We start from the raw sequence: 23,872 nt of genomic DNA, 5'->3' as shown, positions 1-23,872 counted from the left end.
AGAGAGAGAGAGAGAGAGAGAGAGAGAGAGAGAGAGAGAGGTTCCCTGTTCATCTATGCAACACCACACCAAACCACACCACGCACGCCACACCCACCACACCACACTTTTTCCATAGTGGGTTTCACATCATCCCGAACTTGGCTATATGGTTACCGCCCAGCGTTGTAAATGGTTTCCTCGGTTGCAGGAAACCATTAGGCTTGTCACTCAGAACAAAGTCACCTAAGGAAGATATAGGCAGCACCACATCAAGTGGATGATGGTCGACACCAACTACCAGCAAAACCCTGAGTAGGAAATACAGATATTCACAAACACAACTTGTTCAGCTCATACAGAATCAGTTTATTTATCTATTAAAGAAGTGAATTTTATATCGCACATGACTGCTTTGAACTCGTCAAAATGCAGTATGTAAGGTATATGATGTGAAGAAATTAATGTGCTAGCAACACTAATTTATTCAGTCTGAAAACAAACCCATGCAAGATCTGGGACAATATCAACAACTTCTGTTTTATTTTAAGCTTAAGCGATGTGTAAAATTGCTTATTTATTCTTTTGTCTTCACTCCTATACCTACTCTTTACCTCACAATTAGAGTAAATATTAACAGAAAAATAAATAATACACAGGCATGGAGACTTCTTTATCCTGAAAACTGGTAAAGATCCTTGACAAATACGGACCCAGTAAACTGACGGTTCCCGGGTGATAAATTCATTAGCATCATCACCTCGACCCTGTTTCCCACTAATACGGTACTTACGGTATAGTGGGATGGGTCCAGAAACAATGAGAGGACTTAAAGTCTATCAACTACACAAGGGTTATATAAGCATCATTCTAACCCTCTTTCCCACTAATGAAGCTAGGGATCCTGACAGGAGTGGGAAACATCAGTATGATAAATGGAGAGAGCTATCAGCGTGACTAAAATGGGCAACGCATCTGTTTACTCATACATTCCGGCATTCGAAAATCTCTGTATTCCACCTATGGAAAATTATTACCCCATACTTAACTGTCCATCAGAAACGTGGACCGGGGCGTTGACTTTCATTCTGTATACAATTTTTGCACTTCTTTTTAAAATCGAGGAAACTCTAGGTTAGATTAAGTTTGTTTTGTTGCTATCAGCTTGGTAAGTTTGTATTGTTAGTACCATATTAGTTTAGTCAGTTAGTTGTTTGGGTTAATTTGTTAGTTTAACTTAGGTTTGGATAGGTTAAAACTGGTCAAAGTAAAAAAATAAATAAAAATAAAAGGAAGGGTGATCATCCCGGGAAAACCAAACTTAACATACTGTATATTGCAAAAATGGTATATAGATGGGAAATCTGCCACCAAGGCTAGGCCAGACGCCACCCGATTCAAAGGTTTAGTCTTGCGATGGGCCCCATATCCCTCGTTCTTTATGCCTTGGCCGCCTCACCCAAGTCATTGATCACCTTGTCAATATCTCTCTCAGACAGACAGTTCTTTTCCAACTCGTCGGCCAGGTTCTCAAGTTGCTTCACCAGCTCCGGGGAATCTGTTTTCAGAATCGCCTGCAGCTCATAGATGTTGTACACCAGCATTGCTATACCGATGGCGTGACCTGCCCCAGAGATGACGCGGCCAGTGGTGGATAATGCAGACCACGGTACACTTCCAAACTCTTGCACCAGTGCAGCGTTACTGCCCAAACTACTGATTATCAAACTGGCTGCGTGCACGTTTGGCTTTGCACCGGCCCATGTTAGCCCAGCGATGGGAAGAGCTGTGACGACCTTAGTCCAGAATTTTTTCCAAAACGTTTCGTCGTCCCGTAGCGAAGGGGGAATGAGTTGCTTCAGCTTATCATGCAGCTCTTGCAGCAACGCAAACACTTTCTCCAGACAGGCCGAGTCTGCAGTCACCAATTTCTCAGCATCCTCCTTAGCCTTCTTCTGCGCAGCGTTGTTGTATATCGTTCCCACAGCAGTCGTGGCTCCACCAGCAGCCCCGATGAAGACAGAAGGCAGAGCGAAACACAGAGACAAGATAGGGAATGGCAGAGTGACGAGAGCACCCACACCCAGGGCCCCTGCAGTGATGGAGGTGCTCAGTCCCACAGTGTCATACACCTTGAATTGCTCGAAGTGCTCCTGCACACTTTTTGCCAGGGCCCTGATCCCCTTGACAGTCTGCCCTCTGGTGTTTCGCCACTCCAACAGCGACTCCTTCACCAGTTTCAAAATCTCCTCTATTGGACGAGGAGGCCTGGTGTGAGAGGGAGAGAGATTAATAAAACTGTGCTGTAGTTCGTTCACCTAACCTGGTGTATATTTTTGTAACTCTGCAGCTTCTTTCTCGCAGCCTAATGCCTAATGCCAGAATAAGGCTCTACGTCCTTTCCATAGCACTTCCTTGTGACACCATATTCTAGAGTTAACCTCTTGTTGCAACTCAGTGACAGAATAAGAACACCGCGGTTCTGCACAGTTTCCACAACACTTCCTCGTGACTAGCACCTCGACTCAGTGATGATCTCTTGTTATAGACCAGCACTCAACATGAACAGACGGCAGTTTTAGGTCGAGTTAAAGTATACACAGTATAGTAAATAATCCTCTTTTGATGATAACGCTCTTAGCTCCTCTAACCCACTATTTGCTGAATGAAATCGTATGGCGGTAGCCGGAAGAACACATGAGTTGTACCGACCATTAGAGAGTCTTGGTACCAGCAAAAACACTTCGGATCCTTTGACTCACTCTCAGCTGCATAAAATCGTCTGGCGTTAGGTGATACAAAAGTGTGTGTGTGTGTGTGTGTGTGTGTGTGTATGAGAGAGAGAGAGAGAGAGAGAGAGGTAATTTTCTTGTGTTTATTTGGGAGATGCTTCCACACATCCTTGAATTATACCAGTTTAAATAATATTAACCTTGATAAAATGTGTAGGCCTATGGTAAGTTTAAATAACATACAGCCTTAATAAAATGTATACGATCCGTTAAAATAAAGTACTTATTGCCTTTATATAATGTGTATGATCAGTTGAAATAACATAATTATAGCCTTGATAAAATGTTTACGGTCAGTTTAAAAAAATACAATTATAGCCATGATAAAATGTGTATGATCAGTTTAAATAACACAGCCTTGATAAAATGTGTATGGTCATCTTAAATAATTACCTTGTAGGAGTATTAACACTGGTGACCCAATAGAAGTCCGATGTTGTGTATTCCTTGCTGCCATACGAATACCAGCACGTGTTGTCCTTGGACTTGCCTGGTATTGTTCCCCATTCCTCAGTGATGGCCACGGCAGCGTACAAATCCCCTGCACCGTCAGTCTGATGGCCAACTCTTAGAGCCGTGGCTGGAGGCCCTGTGTTTGAGTTTCGTGTCAAAAATGCTCCAGCGCGAGGAGTGATCACATAGGAAAAGGAGTCTGTGGTGTGTTCCTTCCCACCGTGGGGGAACCAGCAGTTGCCTTCTTTCGACTTGCCTGGGATGTCACCCCACTGTGTGTGAGCAACCACAGAGTAGTAATTACGGTCATAGTTCTTCTGCTTACCCAGCTGAACTGCATTAACAGGAACATCTGAACTCTTCTCGAGTTTGAACCTGGTACCAACCCAATAGAAGAGATCAGTACGATGTTCCTTTCCATCATAAGGAAACCAGCAGGTGTTATCCTTTGCCTTCCCAGGGATGGAACCCCAGGAATCTGACACTGCAATGGCAGCATAAAGATTCTCCTCTCCATCATTCTGGTGACCAATTTTGAAAGCCGTTGGGGGCGGTCCTGAGCCATCGTTCATCATAAGAACCAGCTCAGATTTTGGAGAGACCAGCCAAGAGAAGTCCTGTGTTTTATGTTCCAATCCGCCATAGGGGTACCAGCACGTGCCCCCGGTGGCTTTGCCTGGTATGTCTCCCCACTGGGTATGCGCCACCGCCGTCCACTCATTCCCGGAGGCATCTTTCTGCAAGCCCAGCTGAACGGCTCCTTCAGGTGCAGAACCAGTGTTTTTCACAAGTTCATACTGAGGTTTGGCCATCTTGTAGTGGAATATGCTCCTGAAAAAGGGCGAGGAGCTTAGGAAAAGATGAAAGGTACCGATAAAGATGAAAGATGAAAAGAAAAAAAACACGAAAAATAAAATAAAAAAAAGAAAAAGAAAGTGAATAAAAAATTGAAATAGAAAAAAAGAGAAGAAAAAAGAAACAAAAGAAAAAGAAGCAAAAGAGAAGAAAAAAAGAAGATAAAGATGAGAAAAGGAAAGACGAAAGAAAAAGATAAGAAGCAAAAGAAGACAAGAATAAAAAAATAAGAAAAATATCGGAAAAACAATGAAAACAAAAAAAACAAAGAAGACTATGAAGAAAAAAGGAAGACGACGACGAAGAATAAGATGATGATGATGATGATGATGAATACGTGAAAAAATCAATAATTAAATAATGCTTGGGGATACGATGATAGAAAAAAGTGATCAGATATAAACGTTAATGAAGGCTATATCTGACCCGTCTAGTTTGAAAAGTTCTCCACAGCTAATAAATAAATAAGTAATGTCTGAGGTAGTAAGGTAATAAAAAAGTGATCAAATTACTGTCTGAAAAGTCTCCGCTAAGCTGATAAATAAATGAATAAAAAGTGTCTGGAGGCAGTCTATCAATCTATCTATGGCCAGACGTCTTAATACATACCGAACGCGACAAGCGTGGAGGTGGCGTCGAGCGATGAGCGGCGAGGTAAACGTCAACGCGACGGGGCTGTTCGGCCAGATGCCTAGGGAACAACTACTACGTCAACGTGATGCGTGTCCAAATACGGAGCGGCAACCTCGCGGGCGACAGGTAGTTAGAAGCGTGACTATAGTGGAATATATGCTGGACAGTTCACTATATACTAAATTATACTTCATAGATTTATGTACTGATAAATAATAAGATTGTCGATGTTCATTACATATATACATATACTGCACATATACATACAATGTATACACTTATCTGTTTATTGGTTTTAAGCCTATGGTGTAACAAAGGGTATTGAGCACTAACATTAATGGTCTTTTACAGGTTTTATAACAACGGTGGAACAAACTTTACTTAAGCATTCGTATGAAAAGATAATGCTCGATAATAATTTACCATTTGTATACAGTTATTCACAGATATCTTCCCAGTGTTTCTTCAACACTCCAATATTTTTGTGGAATGGATCATTTGGATCCCACACAGCTCTCCTGTGGTACACGGCTCCAATAAGTGTTCAGTAGACATAATTACCAAACCTAACCTCCCCAACATGCAGTACCAGCACGACGGACGATGATGCAAATGCCTGGGGAGTGGGGATGTTGCTAGGCGGTGCGCGGCATTTTGGAACATGCTGCATCGCGTAGCGACGAGCGTGGAGGGTGAGCGGGGAGACAAACCTCCCCGCTCATTCAGTATGGCCACCCACATAGGATTTTGTGTTTTATCGTGTCACCTCACCCCTCTCCGCACGTCGCGTTCGGTGTGACCGTACTTTAAGGGGTAACCACAAACAAATCGCCTCCATGTCGCCCTGTCCCCTGCCATTTCGCTGCTCTCCGAGCTCACACCACCCTTTCACATATACCTCTCCACTCCATCCCTCCACCTCATCCTCGGTCTCCCTCTCCCTCTCCCCCCCTCCATCTCACTCACATAATCTCCTCGTTAGTCTCTCGCTCCCCATCCTTTCTACATGGACAAACCACCTCAATATATTTCTCTGGAAGTAGTACGGTCACAAAAAAGTGATCAGAGTACAGGTTAATAAAGGCTATATCTCTCAAGTTCGAAAAGTCTACCGAAAGCTGAGTAATCATGCAAGTGTGAAGTTAGCAAGAATATAGTATGGTGCTGGAGAGCGATGCCTTCACGTGGTGGCACCGATATGACTGAGAGGCTCCTCTGCCTAGTTTTACAAACGTTCCATATCTCCCTCGTTATCCCCCAAAATGAACTGGTGGAGAAGTCGAGCAGCTTCAGCCTGCAGCCAGCCAGGTTCACGTTTCAGACGAACCTGAGGCTAAATGACAGCAACAACAACAACTACTACTACTACTACTACTGCTGCTGCTACTACTACTACTACTACTACTACAACTAAGCATATAAATTACATCGCAATAGTGACGGGGTTAATTGTCTGACGGCTGCGGAAATAACACGGAGATGCTATCGTCCCACAGAGTAAGGCTTCGTAGCCCCCACAATCCACTCACCTGAGTGGATTGTGGTATCACCTTAGCGATTAATTCTGCAGTATAACCCCTTGTCATTCTTTTGTATGCTATTTACATCATATTGATAAATTAAAAAAAAAAAAAATGTTTTCATCAGTAACACAGAAGATATTGAGGCGCAGTGAGCAGAATAAATCGGTAAGGATGAGGTGCTAAATAATCTCAAAAGCCAATTAGAATACGATCCAAAAAAAATCTACCCTCTCGGACTGTTCGTAGATTGGGAAATGATGTCATACCCAAACCCGGATGTTTGACGAACACACAGCGGAAAAATCGTAACCATTTGAAACACGTATTAGTAAAGATCAAGTTTTCATTGCATTTCGCCAGTTGTAAATTTTCTTCAGACGGAACTGGGATGATAGTTGTTTCTTTGTACAGTAGGCAAGAAGCACAAAAGCACTCACGTTCATATTAACCATAGCTGGTTTGTTTTCATTTGAGGGAACTAAGCCACTCTCATGACGAAAATACTTAAGTCGTGGCTGGGTGACATTCGCTCAGCCTTACTTACATGGTAGGAATGAGGCTCCTTGCTTACTATGATAGTCAAATCTGACCACACTTGGCCATCAACTCAGCTGAAAGGGTTAGGGATCTTTGTCAGGTGAAAACTGAGTAGTTTAACTGCCTGGTTATAGGCTACAAACGTCCCTCAAACGTCCCTCTTTGGTGGCATTTTTCACGTTAATTTTCATTCCAGTTATTGCTAAGTACTTGGCGACAGTGTGAATGAAAACGTGATTAAAAGAAGCCGATTATTATGCACGGCTGAAGTTCAAGACAGCTGTGTAAATATGGAGCCTTAAGAATGTAAGTATACTCTACGGCGCCTTGTGTGTGTGTGTGTGTGTTGAACAGGACAGTTCTCTTCACATGTCGTGAAGTGGTTAACGAAGGCTCTATCAACTGGTAACCTAACCATTTCTAAAGTTTGCGACGACATGTGAAATCATTCAGTAAAGGGAAGACTAGATTATAAAACGTCAGTATACTGAAGGAGAGTACCAAGCAGTTAGCAATACATGACTTTCTATGAACTTATTCTACTGTATGTATTTCTAGACGATTTTATTGTCAGAAGAGACTTTTTGAACAAGAGGTTAGACATACACTTGTTAAAACTCACCACGAGGGACTCCTCTTAAGTTGAATAAAATAATGTGGGAGCAGTAAGAATGGAATTAAAAAGATGTCCCCAGCCTGCAACGGTTAAGAACACTGAACACTCATTACAAACTATTTTGGAGATGGCAGAAATAAACTAAAAATTGTCATCGAGTGCAGCGTTTAGAAATGCGAACATAAAACTTACGAGTCTCATTACAAAATACTTAATACTAAATACTCACGTCTTTTACGATCGGGATGCTTGATCGTCTACACGCTGCTACAACACAGTCCCTCTCCACCTGAAATCCTGAATCCATGCGCTTAAATATCCACCGACATAAACGTATCGGTCACAGGCTTGGAGGATGAAGACCCATGACGTCAACATTCACATCCAGACTTCGATATTTAAGTGACTGAACTGATGCCCAAGGAACGTTCTGTGTCTGTCGTAACGCATCATGATATACTGTCTCTGCAAACATGTATGGCAGGCCCTAAAAACGAAAGAACTTCCATGTACATCTCGTATGTGTGCAAGTGGATACGGCTGGGTGTGAACGTGCCTGCCAAGCCCGGGGAGAGGCTACGTAAAACCTGAAGATGCTAGAATGTCTTTCTGCATGACTCCAGGAATCATCCACAAAATGATTAAACCTTCAAAACGCTGGTATAATACTGACAGAATTTTGGAATATCGTTTTATTCATATTAGAGGACATCAAAACTTTGCGTTAAATGATTCTCCACCTATTGCAAAGTTGAACTGGCATCGTCGGAGACCCTTCCCCACTGCCTTGGTACGATCACCAAGGTCAGGCTCATCCTTGCACTGCCCAGCTTTTTAGTTCATTTTCTGCCTAGACTTTCTCACAAGCAACTTGAATTTGGTTTCGAAATAACTTTAATAAACGTCAGCCAGTTCTATGCAGATATGAAAATAATGACTCTCATTATATGGTATCGAATCTATCTATCTATATATAGCCCGACGCCCTAATCCCGCAAAGGGTGGCCGCAGACAAAACGCCTCCATCCCTCCACCTCATCCTCGGTCTACCTCTCCCTCTCCCTCCCTCCACCTCACCTACATACACCCTCTTAGTCAATCTTTCATTCTCCATTCTCTTCACATGTCCAAACCACCTCAGTGTATTTCTCTTAATCTTCTCAACCACATCCACATCCACCCCACAGCGTTCCTTCACTTCTTCATTCGTCAACCTGTCCCTCCACGTCACTCCACATGCTCCTCTCAAGTAACTCATTTCCACTGCTCTCACTCTTGACTTGTTCCCCTCTTGCAAGGTCCATGTCTCGCTTCCATACGTCAGGGTAGGGATCACAATACTATCATGCAGTGACTCCAGTTGTGTACCATGATCACCCAATTTACTTTTCCGTCCATTATAACTTTCAAGCCCTTCACTAACAGGTCTTATTATGTTCTTGTTAACATCAAACGCTTTTATTCAGCTTACCAAAATCCGATGCAAGTGTAGGTTTTGTCAAAATCTTAAACTCCCTAACTTAGTAACATGATCTCACTAAGTACTTTTCTGGCCATTAAATATGACATTTAAATTCCTTCATCAGATAATCGTCTAATATTGTTGTTGCTGCGCCAATTTTATTCAACTTACCACACATCCCTCAAAGTCATGGCTTGGTCAAAATCTTATATTGCCCAACTGTGTAACATGATCCCATATATACTTTTCTGGCCATTAAAGATGACATTTAAGACTCAGGCCAGTGCCACAGTCTTGCCCCGAGTTGGTGGGTAAATCAACTGCTCTCCTGTCACAAGAACCCATCACAAGGAGGATGTTAAAGTTCTATGATGTAATCTTGGTCTAATAAACCCATTTTACTCCAACCTGACCTAAAACTGCCATCTCTCCATCTAGAATGCTGAGCTGTAACAGTAGATTAATACTATTTACACACGTGGTGCAATGTAGGGTTTTTTGTCGTATAATTAGCTCGTGGTGTCCATATCCTACTGAAACGATTCGGTACAGCACAGTAGAGTAGCTGCCGGAGAAGGGGAAAAGTTAGATGACGTCACACGTGGTGCATTTTTTTTTTTTTTTTTTTTTTTTTTTTTTTTTTGTGATTAGCTCGTGGTGTCCATATCCTACTAAAACGTTTCGGTACAGCACAGTAGAGTAGCTGCCGGGGAGGGGGGCATGGGGGAGTTACCCCACAAATTGCTTAAGTCCCTCCAGAGCACACCCCACACCCCGCCCCTACTCAGCACCTGACAGTCTTCTTACCGTATGCTGGTAGGCTTAATTCCCACTCCCACACACAGACAAGCAGACTCAGCAAAGCGTCGCGGGAAGCCACACTCTGCTGATAAGCCAGCCCCAATAAACAAATATACATTAAAAAAAAAAATAATTGAACAGAAATGGCTGGATAGTGCATCATAAGCGGCAATTTTGAATTTGTATAGCCAAGATGAATTTCTAGGGCACGCTTAAATGCAACAATATTATTACAAGAAACAACTTCAACAGGCAAAGAATTCCACAAATTTACACTTACTACACAATCTCCATCGGACTTCACGCTACGATTGAGTATAAGCAACTTTGTAGTCATGGCCCCTCGTGGTACTCAACCCAGGACGAGGATATAACTCATCCCGAGATAGAAGACTATCATGCATAATAGCTTGCCTAAATAATCTCCCTCTGACTGTGTACAAATTGAGAGTTTTCAACCGCCGGAAGTAATCCATGTTCTCCAACCCACGTATTTCCCTAGTCCATCTTCTCTGCACAAACTCCAACTGCCTGAGGTCACGAACATACCTTAGATTCCAAACTAGACGCTGTCTTATTTTCAGCTGCTTTAGTCTGTCCACAAATCTTACTAAAATACCCGGGGCCCCAACACAACAGGTCGAAGGATCTACCGCAGTTCCGGCTAAAAGGGGAGCAGGAGAAAATACGTGCAGCCATGGCCCATACAGACAAGGTCAGACAGCGCGCAGGTAGAGCGAGTGACGACGTCAGCTGTACTATACCAAACTGCCAGCTTCTCCCTGTCCTTGACCAGGGCTGGATTTACCGACTTGTGGGCCCCAGGCCAAACTCATCAGTGGGCCCCCAGATTTACAGAAATGTTTGCATGTTTCTCTCTCTCTCTCTCTCTCTCTCTCTCTCTCTCTATTACTATATTTTGTACTTACTGTAATTACTTGTACTTACTGTACAGGGTCCCCATACGCCGGGCCCTATACTTATTGCACAGAGGCCCTTATGGTTTTAAATATATTATATAATGAAATACTCGATGAACACCTGAAACAAGTTTAAACACTGGCACACTGCGCAACTAATTATTATCAGTGGGCCCCCAGATATCGGTGGGCCTTAGGCCAATGACCTACTTGGCCTACTGGTAAATCCGGCCCTGTCCTAAGTGTCCTTCACTCCAGTCTGACCCAGGTCGTCTTTGTGTGTACACCCTCTGTTTACTGTGACATATTTCCACTAAACTCTCTTCAACGTTGCAGATATGCCAAGCAATTGTTCAGTATAGGGGTGCTATAATACAAGAAGAAATACAGCAGGATCAAATTTACAGTATTTCCTCTTTCCCAGAACAAAAGAACTTAGACTGACAAACAGAGGTGGACTGTATGTTCCTTCAGAGTTATTGTATTCTCAGTTATCCACAATGAGGGAAGTATCTCAGCTTTTACATGGAGACGGTCTGAGGAAGGGGAAAGAATGCTTCAAGCGTATTGTCTGAAATCCACAGTGTAGGAGTCGATTTATCGAAGGATGTCATAGCATTCTTTGCCAAAATATCTGTGTTCTTTAGAATTAGGAAGTTTATAGTGTTATTAGAATTAATATGAAAAATGGCAAGACCTGCAGGAGTGAAAATAGAAAATTTATTAAGTCGATAACGTGACAGTATGCAGAACAAACTTGCCTATGTTAACCTTCGTATATCATATATGTAAACTGCTTGTGTAAATAAATCTCGTAGTAAAGTATTACATATTGATTCTTCTTTCTGAAAAAACACACTAAAAACGTGCCAAATATACTGCCAGTCAATCTAAGACAAATTATTTAAGAGAGAGAGAGAGAGAGAGAGAGAGGGAAGCGGGCATGTGGTACACGTGACGTCACTGTGCAGAGGGGCGTAAACTGGTCTGTGGGCTGTCTGACCTTTTTTTTTTATGCAAAGAAGAAGGAACCAAAGGCCCGTGAGCCCGCAATTATTGTTCCTTCCAAGAGAAAAACAAAGTACAGGAGAGAGCCAAATTCAAGATCCAATCATTTCGAGATGCCTGGACACACTGCGATTGAAAGACTGGAGATCATAGCTAGCAGGAAATACAAACAGAGGGAGACAGTTCCAGAGCTGACCTGCTGCATAAATGAAGGACTGGGAGTAACGGTTAACTCTTGCATTAGAGAGCTGGGATGAGAGTTTGCTGCTAGAAGGGTGCTATGTGCCCGTCGTAGAGGTGAAGGGATGCAAGCAGACAGTTCAGAGGAGCAGTGACCATTGAAGTAGCGAGAGAAAAGAGATAAAGATGCAACAGTTTGACGAAGAGACAGAGGTTGAAGGAGGCCAGTAAGAGGAGGAGAGTTAATGAGACGAAAAGCCTTTGACTCCACCATATTGAGAAGAACTGTATGTGGGGAGCCTCCTCACACATGAAAGTTGTACTTTATACAGGGGCGGATAAAGCTCGTGTATTAAGTCAACAACTGTGCAGGGATAAATAGGGAACGGAGTCGGCTTAGCACACCTATAATCTTGGAAGCAGAGTTTACAAGAGATGTAATATGATCTTTCCAAGAGAAGTCAGAGTGAATGAAACCCCAAGCATGTCCAAGGATGATGAAAGACTGAGCTGGATATTATGAAACATTACTGGGTACTCCTGTGGAAGATTTTGTCGGTTTGATAGGTGTAAGAACTGGGTCTTTGATGCATTAAAAACAACAAGATTATTTTTACCCCAGTCAGAGATACAAGCCAAGTCAGATATTAGGTGTGCCATAGCCTCATCCCTTGTTTGCTGAAGTAACTGCTGAGATGGACGTTGCGGGAACCGAATGGAAAGGTGAAGGGTAACGTCATCAGTGTACAAGTGCACTGAACATACAAATGACTGTACTGCACATACAAATGACAACACCTAAGAACACTGGATCATCAAAACTGTGTGAACCAAATGCTGTTTCTTCAGCAATGCACAATATTTCATCATGGTTTAAAAAGCACTGTGAAGTGCTGGTATCCCACAGAAGAGCACTGTACTACAGTATGCAGTACCTTATGTGCAGGGGTTTGACTTTAACTGTCACAATGGGCATAAATCAGTCATTTCCTGAATTATATGGATAAAAGATATTTAAGAAACTGTTGCCTCTCCTGAACATGAGGAGCAACCCATTTTTTTTTGTCAAAAGTATTCTCCACAAAACATGTGCAGTGTTATGCTACCCAGTATTACAATGAGACTTGGCTTGTAAGAGATGAGGGTACATGCAGACAGATGTGAAAATACACAGATATGAGAGTGGCGAGATGGATGAGTAGGGTCTCACAATATGACGGAACTGAAAATTGTGTACTGTGAGAAATCTGGCACTAAAAATATCAAAAGAAATGATGAGATGGTTTGGAAATGGTATGAGGTGGCAGAAGCATGACTGGTTGAGGGTCAGAAGTGTGAATGTAGAAGAAACAGTGCTCCTAAGGAAACCATGGAAGATATGGAGTGAAGTTCTGCGTGGAGACCTCCAGGCTAAGAAACTGAGCAGGGAAATATTCCAGGCTCCCAACAGATGGAGAACTGCCATTGCGTGATAGGAATGTCAAGTGCTATTACTGGTACTATATGTCTAAGCCTCAAGGTTATCCTTGCTACTTGCTATCTGCAACATATATATGATGCGCTCCCATGCATCTCTGTCACCATTCCCCCTGACCACTCTAAACCTTCCTCCAACAGGTACTGTCACGATCAAAAGTTTGCTGACACTTCCCTGCCACCAATGGCAATGTAAGGTGTTATGTGAAAAATTAGTGTATGGGACAGATAACAATATGCAGTATACAATAGCAGAGTTTCAGAAAGGATACTCTTAGATGTTTGAGTTGGAACTTGAATGTTGATAAACATAATTCTGGCAGGGGACTGTAGGTGAACTTTTTCATCATCACCATCATCATCTAATCCTGTGTTGTCCCATGAGGAGCGTAGGAGCCCGGGGCTACGCAAGTTGGTCCTGACATTTAAGATGAGAATGACCAGCCTCACTCATCCCAGAGTGGCATTACATGAGCAATAAACTCCAACCATCCCTTGGACATAAACCTACAAGGGCTCAATCTGGTTGCAGCGCCTTAATTACCCACTAAACCACCATGCATCATAATCAGATTATATGGTTACCACCCAGCACAGAAAATGGTTTCCTGGTGTACAGGAAACCATTTGCTGGAAAAAAAAAAAATGCACTGTTAAATGTTCTTGTGGAAAAACAAAAATGCTGTGCTGAATGTTCTTCAGGAAAAACAAAACTTTGCAGAAGAGTTTAATTATGATATATTATACTGAACTAACCAGTAAGAAAAGAAAACAGTGTTGCATGTTCCAGGCAAACACATGACACATGGCTGACTTAAGACATAACAAAACTGATAAAAGTGCTGATACAAAGATAATGAAATAAAATACAAGAGAACAGTACACTGTATGTACTTATACTGAGCTTACCTTCCATTAAAATCATCATATTTTGCTTTTGAAATAATAGTAAAACCACCTATACAAAACTGCTGAGAAATATACACTCATTCATTCATTGATCATCCAATCCTACGTTGCCCCATGAGGAGCGTAGGAGCTTGGGGCTAAGCAAGTTGGTGCTGACATTTAAGGTGACAGTGACCAGCCTCACTCATCCCTGAGTGGCATTACGTGAGCAATAAACCCCAACCACCCCTTGGATATAAACCTTCACTGGCTCAATCCGACTGGAGCTCCGTAATTAACCACTAAACCACCAGGCACCAATATTTGGTTATATGCAGGGGCGTACCTAGAGATTTTGGGGCCCGGGGGGCTAGGTTCTTTGCAGGGCAACCCCTCACCTAGCCCTCTCATTCTCAAAACTTATGTAATATCTCAGCTGGGATTGTCGGGATAATAAATATATATATTTTTAAATATTAATAACAAGGTTATAAATTTTTAAGGCTTTTTTGGGCCCCCCTATATTGGGGACCTGGGGGGGGCAGTTTCAAACAGCCCCCTGCCCCCTCTCAGGTACGCCTCTGGTTATATGGTTACCACCCAGCGTAGTGAATGATTTCCTGGTGTACAGGAAACCATTTGGCTTGTCACTCACTGTAGAGTAGCTCACAGGCAGAAGGAAGAGGAAAGAATGAAGGAAAGAAAGACAGACGAGGATAGATAGAAAAAAAGATGGAGGAGAGGGAAGGGCAAACACCTTAGAGCAGCGCTACATCGAGTGAGTGGATGGTGAGCGTCCCCACCTACCACAATATGTCAATAATTTTGACATATCCAGCAAATTTGGTAATGATGCAGATTAGCTGGCGGGGGATTGTGCATGCTATTGGTAAATCTGTTGCATTAAGTTTTTGGTATATGTTCTCCCTTTTTATATTATTTTCTGTTAGAAAGTCTAAAGCAAAGAACAAAAAACTTGCATAAAAAAAGTTCCATTGCTCTCTACAAAGCTGATCTGTCACTTTCCCCAAGTTATAGTACCAACTGCATGGAAAGAGTTGTGACATTTTAGAAGACATCCCTCACATAAAATGAAAAATTACCTTTATTTTGACTGCAAAGCCCAATCATGCCATATTAAAGAGGTTCTACCACACTGCTTCTTCACTAGAGGTTTGCTGCAGCTCTCTTGGTGTTTACATACTGCAGTACTGGTGATAAGTACCCCATGCTCTGCTGAATGTACCTGCTTCCGTGTGATACCTGTAATGACCCAGAATGCTATAAATTTTAAAAACTTGCACACATGCATGGATGCATGCACACACACACACACACACACACACACACACACACACACACACACACAATACTACAACAGGCTATCTAACCCTCTTCTGAGCCCAACTGTCACTTCTGAGTCAAACAAAACTGTCCAAAAAATGAATGACTGAAATATATATGTCACGACACTGAAAATGTTAAATAAATAACTGTGCCACCATAACCTTACCTGCAAGTAGATGTTAGTGATAGTGTCGTTAACCTGCGCATCAGGTGTCGAGGCACTTGAGGTGATGCTCCCACATATTCTGTCAGTCAGACCCTCCACACTGCCCCACACACTGCAGCTCAATCTGAAGGCACAAAATATGGGTATACAGTAAAGTACCGTAAATCTCAAGGGAGCTAGAGAGAAAAAAAAAAGTCTATACAGTACAGTACAGTAAATCCTTGGTAAAGGACATAAGTAGAGGGTCATCTTTATTATTATCAAATTCACTGTCATCATCACATTATTACCCCACACCCTGCAACTCAGTCTAAAAATACAAATGATAGGTACAGAATGCCCTTGGTATGATACATAATATGCTACATGGGTGTGGGATTTAGCTCCATCTTGAGTAATGATTGTGATAAGCGAGTGCACAAGTGATGTAGTGGTATTAGAGGCAGACTGGCAAATACCAGTAATGCTGATTTTGTGTGTGCTATGTGTCGGAGAGAGCATGTAGAGGCTGTCAGGAGTGAAAGGATTGATCTTGTTGGAGAGTCTCGCAGAGTGTGTGGAGTTTTGTTATTTGGGGGACATGTTATGTGCTGGAGGTGAGAGAGAGCATGTTGAGACTGTCAGGCATGAAAGGACTGATCTTGCTGAAGTGTCTCTTGAGTGTGTTGAGGAATTTTGTTATTTGTGGGACATGTTATGTGCTGGAGGTGGGGCTGGACCTAGCTCTGTGGTGAAGGTAAGGAGTGGGTGGAGTAAGTTCAGGAAGCTGCTGCCTCTCGTAACAATGAGAGGCCTCTCCCTCTGTGCTAAGGGATCTTTGTATGCTCTATGTGCTAGAAGTGTAAAGCTGTATGGTAGTGAGACCTGGGCAGTAAGGAAAGAGGATATTCAGAGGCTCAAATGTACAGAAATGACAATGATTAGAGGATGTGTAGTGCGTCCTTGATTGCAGGGCTTGGGGGGGCTAGGATTACAATGGAAGTTGAGAGGAAGGATGGGACTGGAGTGTATTGGTGTTGTGATGAGGAGGGGTAGACTGAGATGGTTTGGGCATGTGGAGAGGATAGGGGATGACAACTGAATGTAGAATGAGAGAAGTGTCAACAATAGGGGTGGGGCTCCAAGAGGCAGACCGAAACAGACCTGGGATGAGGTCATAGAGCGTGGCCTCAGAGATAAGGGACTGAATATGGAGGCCAACAGAGATTAAGCAGCATGGACAGCCGCCATTGAATGACCAAGGTCGACACATGCAAGCGTGTTGGAGCCTATATAGATGAAACAAAATGTAATGACCTGGTTAGAGCATAAGTAAAATGAATATGTCATCTGATGAATATGGTTAAGCACAAGATACTTACTGTCTAAAGTTTGTTGCAAGTTTAAGAGGGTCCACCTGTGGTGTGATGAGGGCCATCTCTGCAGCTTTGTGTGTCAGAGCCACCACCTGTGCCACCACCTCTGCAACACCCCTGTATAACTCACCCTCATCAACCCCATCCTCCACTGCACAACCCTTACCCTCAAGCTCCTGCATCCTTGACCACGTCTGTCAGGGGCACAAGGAGGTGGTAGGTGAGTGGTTAAAGAAATTATCTGCTGTTTGAAGGAATGTGATTTTGATCCCAGGCCAGGGCAAGGAATAGTATGATATTCTAAATGTCATTAAAACAGACTTTATTGGCCTTCAGCAAGATTCAATAATGCACTGTAAAAACACCTCCACTTATACCACCACACCCATCTGAATAAGAAAGCTCTAGCATGTATTCAATATGGTACTAATGATAATTATTAGCACTGAAGTAGTTACATGTGAAAGTTTGTGGCATACAGGGGAAATGCTAGGCCTCAGGGATTAGACTATCATGTCTTTGCCCACAGTCTCTTTTTTTTTGGGGGGGGGGGAGAGTGGGGGGAGGTAGGGGTTTAACAATCCGGTGAATCTTCTAAACTCTGTCACATCAGCATTATTCATTCATGACCAACAACTTTAAAGCTTTTAATCCCAACAATCTGATGGCATCTTTTCATCATCATCATTATCAATCAATCCTACACTGCCCCAAGAGGAGCGTAAGAGCCCGGGGCTAGGCAAGTTGGCTCTGACATTTAAGAAGAGAGTGACCAGCCTCACGCATCTGAGTGGCATTTCGTGAGCAATAAACCCCAACCACCCCTTAGATATAAACCTTCACTGGCTCTATCTGACTGGAGCGCCATAATTAACCATAAACCACCAGGCACCAATATGTGGTTACATGGTTACCACCCAGTGTAGTAAATGGTTTCCTGGTGTGCAGGAAACCATTTGGCTTGTCATTCAGTGTAGAGGCACCCACAGGCAGAAGGAAGAGGAAAGAATGACAGAAAGAAAGACAGAAGAGAAGAAGTGTAAAGTCACCTGTAAGCAGAAGGATGAGGAAAGAATGAAGGAAAGAAAGACAGGAGAGGATAGAAAGAAAGAAGGATGGAGGAGAGGAAAGGGCAGATGCCCATGGCATCTTTTTACTATTTTAATCTTGCTACCTCCAGGCAACTTCACTCGGTTTAGAGGAGACTTTCAAACTGTGGGGAGGGGGGATTAGATACAGCCTTCATTACTAGGGTTCTCCTAAGATGAATAAAGTAACCAGTATACTTTTTTTTTTTTTTTTAATGATTAACAGAACAGAGGAAGGAAAAACGAATAAAAAAATACTCTATACACCAGATTAGTGGTGTCTTTCATCCGTAAAAAATCTGTAACCGTTGGACTTGAAAAGCTGTAAGTTGAAGTTTGGGGGGAAACAACTCTGAGGAAGCGAGTTCCAAAGAGATGCAGTTCGGGGAATAAAATATTTCTGTAAAGCGTAAGTTCTGCAATAGGGCAGTGTGTGACATTCCAGTAATGAGCATTACCAGATGCCCGTGTAGCACAGAGGAAGGCATGGAGAGGTGGCACAATGGATGCAACATTGTCAGAGCATTTGCCATAAAAGTATCTGTAAAATACTACATGGGAGGGAACATTCCATCTTATCTGTAGAGAAGGTAGTTTATTTGTAACAGCAGGGTTTTTAATAATTCTAAGAGCTTTGTTCTGAATTTTGTCTAGTTGTTTTAGTGCAACCTCTCCACAACCATAATCTATCTATCTATCTACTGCCAGACGCCTTAATCTCATATGGAGTGGTCACAAACAAACCGCCTCCACATCGCCCTGTCCCCTGCCATTTCACTGCCCTGTTCCCAACTCTCACCCCCCTCTCTCATATACTTCTCCACTCCATCCCTCCATCTCATCCTCGGCCTCCCCCTCCCTCTATCCCCCTCCAACTCACTCACATACACTCTCCTCGGCAGTCTCTCACCCTCCATCCTCTCCACATGGCCAAACCACCTCAGTGTGTTCCTCCTAATGCTTCCCATCACATCCACATCCACATCCACACCACAATGCTCCTTTATATCCTCATTTGTCAGCCTGTCTCTCCATGTGACTCCACAGTCTCCTCTTAAATAACTCATTTCCACTGCTCTCACTCTTGACTTCCGTCCTTCCAACAACGTCCAAGCTTCACTTCCATACATTAAAGTCAGTATCACAATACTGTCATGTAGTAACTTTTTCACTTCCATGCTCACTTCCCTGTTTCTTATCACTGCTTTCAAGGAACCAGCAACCTTTCTTACTTGTTGCACCCAATCAAGCACTTCACCCTCCAAACTTCCATCCTTACTCATCACACTCCCCAAGAACTTAAACACACTCATATTTTCCATTTCCTCACCATCCAACCTCACTGTACATTCACTGACTTCACCTCTCTCAAAGACCATCACTTTACTCTTCCCTACATTCACCTTTAGATTCCATTTCTTACACACTCTCCCAAACTCATCCACCAAGCGTTGCAGCTCCCCTTCGTCTTCACTTAACAACACAGTGTCATCTGCAAACAACAGTACAGGGAGTTTCCAAACACTACCCTCCCTCACTAGTGCCACTCCAACATCCACTGCCCTACCTTGTACCTCTTTTATTACCCCATTCACGTACAGATTGAACAACCATGGAGACATGACACATCCCTGTTTCAACCCAACCATCAAAGAGAAAAATTCACTCAGTTCACCATCCACATGCACTGCAGCCTTAGCACCATCATACATACTCTTCACAGCATTCAACAACTTCCCATCTACTCCATATATTCTTAATACTTTCCACAATCCTTGTCTATCCACCTTGTCATATGCTTCCTCCAAATCCATGAAGGCTGCATACAAGTTCTTTCCCTTCTCTAGAAACTTTTCCACTACAGATCTAAGAATGAATATCTGATCTACACAACCTCTTCCCTTCCTAAAGCCACCCTGTTCTTCTCCAACTAATTCCTCTGTTATTTCCCTAACTCTGTCAATAAGTATCCTATCATACACTTTTCCTATTACACTAAGAAGACAAATGCTCCTATGATTACCACACACTTCTTTTTCCCCTTTTCCTTTGTACAAGGGAATAATTATACCTGACTTCCAATCCTCCGGGACTCTACCTTCCTCCCAGGCCAATCTGCACATCTTGCACATCCATTCTACTACTATCTCTCCCCCATGCTTCAGCATTTCACCACACACTCCATCAATTCTTGGGGCTTTCCCCAATTTGACTTTCTTCATTGCTTCCACAACTTCTATCCTACTGATTTCTTCCTGTCTTCTCACCTCCCTCCTTCTCCCAGCCATTCCCCAGCCACTTATACTCGCATTACTTCCATTCTCTATGTTCAACAGTTCCTTAAAGTGTTCTCTCCATCTGCTCACTTTTTCTCCCTTCTCCACTAGTAATCTACCATTTAACCTTTCACTCCCCTACTAGCTTCACTGCCACCCTGTCTTACTCTCTTCACCCCTTTCCAGAACATTTTCTTACAGTCCCTCCACTTTACACTCAAATTCCTTCCAAATTCCTCATCCACTCTCTTCTTAATCTATCTTACTAATCTTTTCACCTTTCTCTTCCTTTCTACATATAACTCTCTCTTCCGCCTCTCAACTTCTTCCATGCCCCTATTTCTCATCCATTCATTGTATGCTTTCTTCTTTTGTGCCACAGCCTGTCTCACCTCTTCACTCCACCATGCTGTTCCTTGCACCCCTTTCCATCTTCCATAACAAAATTTAAAAATTAGTCATCTACTTGATGGGGTTAATCTCAAAACAGTTCTAGCCATGCTCTATCATACCTCCAACTGTACTGATAAATAGCTTAGGAGAAAAATAATATTCTCTTACACGCACACACGCACATGTGGACATGCATGCATGCACATGCACACACACACACATACACATACATACACACACACATGCATGCATGTACTAGGTAAATACAATACAATATGGTATATACACAGATTTAAACAAGCTACAAATAGAGTAAATCACACAAGATACAGTACTAACCTGAGATATGCGGCTGATGTTGAGGGGAAGGGTAGTGTGGGTAATGATGGCTGCTATGTGCTGGTTTAGGTCCCCCTCCAGACTGCCCTCCATGTCACCCTCTTCACCCACTTCACATGCACTCTGTCAATACCATATTTATTAAAAGTTCCTTAACACTTTGGTTCAACTGATAGCCAAATGTAATCAAACTGGAGGGTCAGTTTTGCAAGGACAAAGAGATTACTTTCTACTTCATAATGAAAGCTCACTGAATATCATGAAACCACTAGCTAGCACTCAAGTTGTGGGGGTAGCTCGGTTTCACCAGGTTAAAAAAAACAATGCCAGTCCCTCTCATTATATTGCCCTTCACTGCCCTCCCTGCCCACTCCCCCCTAATTTCCCTCACTCAGTAATATCAAAACATTCATTTTCACTCACATTCATTCCTTATATTCCTCATTTGGTCTCTCTACACATAATCCTCAATCATCTCCTTTCCTCATTCTCTTCGTTTAGTGTCTCGAAAATTTCCCCTTCACTCCCTTTATATGATTTCACTCCAAATACATCTCTACACTTACTTTCAACTCTTGCTCTCTTCAACTGGTCATTCTCCAATAATCTCACTTCAATCATCTTCCAATCATTCACACACTCATTATCTTTCCTCCCTCATCTACTCTTCTTGCTACATTACAGTTATTAGTTTCTCAGCAATTACAACTGTGTCTCTCCTTATTCAAGCTCCCCCTCTCATTTACACAACCTATACTCAGTTTTTTATCGAGCCAAAAATGCACTTGACAGGTTGGTGATGACTGGCTGAATGCAACATATATGAGAGGGGAGAAATTTGAGTTAGTAAATAAGTTTCAATTCACATTACTTGTTATTTTATTTTAAATACAACGATGGAACTTTGGGGGATGAAGTGCGTGAAAGGGTACAGGAGGGAAGGAAGGTTGTTGGTACACTGAAAGCAGTGATGAGAAATAGGGAGGTGCATATGGAAGTTAAGGAGTCACTGCATGATAGTACTGTGATCCCTACCCTGACGTATGGAAGCAAGGCGTGGACCTTGCAAGAAGGGAACAAGTCAAGAGTGAGAGCAGTGGAAATGAGTTACTTGAGAGGAGCATGTGGAGTGACGTGGAGGGACAGGTTGACGAATGAAGAAGTGAAGGAACATTGTGGGGTGGATGTGGATGTGGTTGAGAAGATTAGGAGAAATACACTGAGGTGGTTTGGACATGTGAAGAGAATGGAGAATGAAAGACTGACTAAGAGGGTGTATGTAGGTGAGGTGGAGGGAGGGAGAGGGAGGGGTAGACCGAGGATGAGGTGGAGGGATGGAGTTGAGAAGTATATGAGGGATAGGGGGGTGAGTTGGGGGAACGGTAGTCAAATGGTGAGCGACTTCGAGGTGTTTTGTCTGCGGCCACCCTTTGCAGGATTAGGGCATCGGGCTATAGACAGATAGACAACGATGTCATTCAGACATGTTGCAGTCAGCCAATCATCACCAACCTGTCAAGTGCATCTTCGCCTTAGTAAAAAAAAATGAGCATAGTCAATTTCACCACAGCAAAGCAGACAAAGTACAGTGATCCCTTGATTATCACGCATAACTGGTACTGCGACTAGTGTGTGATAACGATATTGCGTGATAGTGAAACCACAAAACCTGTGGGATTTATCCTAATTGATGCTGGACACCCCACTTGTAAACCCAAACTGTCCCTTTTATGACAATTCAGACCAACTAAATACATACTGTACATACCGTTATGGTAAGTATCAGAAATACACATAAGTATGGTTAGGTTAACTGAAAGTGATGAGAAGGGCACAATAAAGAAGAAACATATAGGCTACCATACAGAGACCTGAGAAGGGCTTGAGGTACGAGGTTCTGAGGCTTGGGGGTGGAGAGTATGTCATCTCTACCATGTGGGATTAACTCCTCCAGTAGGACCTCATCTTTGAGTCCCTCAAAGCCATCAGGAATCAAAGACACTGCACCATCATTATCATCAGAAACCAGCTTAGGAGTGTGATACAGACAATTTTTTGCTGAAAAATGCATGACAACAGCAGGAGTGCATTTTTTCATCTTGCAGTGATAATGAAAACTTCTATAACCATGTGCACAATAACCACGGGATCACTGTATAGCACATAACGATTTACATACATGCAACAATGAAATGGCATTTTTACCAGTCATTCTAACTTCAGAGCATCAAAATTCTGAAAAACTACTAATACTGTACCTGTACTCATTTTGCACTGAACTGTAATATGTACTTTTACAGAAAAAAAAAAGTTTCAAGAGTTTCAAACAATGGCTCTTTTCTGCAATGCAAGGGATTACTAAAACTTTTCTTATTATGAATACGATACTAAATCCTATCTCGTTTAGTGGCCAACTTAACTCATCATACCTTCCCTGACAACAAATGAAGAAAGCCATACAAACCGAACTATTACCCCTGATACAGTAAAAGTCCTGTAATCCAAATGGCAGGGGACTGAAGGGTATTTCTAACTAGTGTTTTTTTGGACTATTGGGAGGGACCTCTGAAAACATTAGAAATATGTACATGATCATTAACACTTTCCAGTTCGGTGATACTATTTTCATCCATGGGAAAATTTAAAAAAAACAAACGCTTAGAAAAAAATGGGATAAAAATTTTTACACGCTTTCAACTTACATTTGTCACAACTATTTTACTTTGTGCAATATCACTTTTGTTTTTCTTTCATTTCATTCTACAAAGCCCCAGCTTTCTAATGG

General features: G+C 42.5%; 2 protein-coding genes across 2 annotated transcripts in view; both read right to left on the bottom strand.

Annotated features, from left to right (window-relative positions):
• Positions 1 to 335: 335 nt before the first annotated feature.
• Positions 336 to 7,666, bottom strand: LOC145410805 (uncharacterized). The gene is made up of 3 exons (XM_080280924.1): positions 7,618 to 7,666; positions 3,165 to 4,055; positions 336 to 2,247 (listed from the first exon to the last, which is right to left on the bottom strand). The coding sequence occupies exons 2-3, from the start codon at positions 4,034 to 4,036 to the stop codon at positions 1,419 to 1,421; spliced, it is 1,701 nt and encodes a 566-aa protein (XP_080137050.1). The 5' UTR covers positions 4,037 to 4,055; positions 7,618 to 7,666; the 3' UTR covers positions 336 to 1,418.
• Positions 7,667 to 15,051: 7,385 nt separating this feature from the next.
• The window catches only part of LOC145410778 (uncharacterized), a 33,526-nt gene continuing 24,705 nt past the window's right edge, over positions 15,052 to 23,872 (bottom strand). Inside the window, exons 7-10 of the mRNA XM_080280879.1 lie at positions 21,088 to 21,210; positions 16,998 to 17,185; positions 15,637 to 15,760; positions 15,052 to 15,386 (exon numbers count right to left, since the gene is read on the bottom strand). Coding sequence (XP_080137005.1) covers positions 15,291 to 15,386; positions 15,637 to 15,760; positions 16,998 to 17,185; positions 21,088 to 21,210 — 531 coding nt within the window. The 3' untranslated portion in view covers positions 15,052 to 15,290. The remainder of the gene's footprint in view (positions 15,387 to 15,636; positions 15,761 to 16,997; positions 17,186 to 21,087; positions 21,211 to 23,872) is intronic.

The sequence above is a fragment of the Coenobita brevimanus genome, chromosome 86 (genome assembly GCF_032717465.1).
Source record: "Coenobita brevimanus isolate Jiangsu-jjx chromosome 86, ASM3271746v2, whole genome shotgun sequence".
Classification (NCBI taxonomy): domain Eukaryota; kingdom Metazoa; phylum Arthropoda; class Malacostraca; order Decapoda; family Coenobitidae; genus Coenobita; species Coenobita brevimanus.
Note: the sequence above shows the minus strand (reverse complement) of the source record. Positions and strands in the feature narration are given on the sequence as shown.

Bases quoted from the DNA above. Each gene is read 5' to 3' on its own strand.
- LOC145410805 (XM_080280924.1), bottom strand. From the start codon at position 4,036: ATGGCCAAACCTCAGTATGAACTTGTGAAAAACACTGGTTCTGCACCT. The intron at 2,248-3,164 runs GTAATTATTTAA...CTCTCACACCAG, and splicing joins AGTGTTAATACTCCTACAAG to GCCTCCTCGTCCAATAGAGG.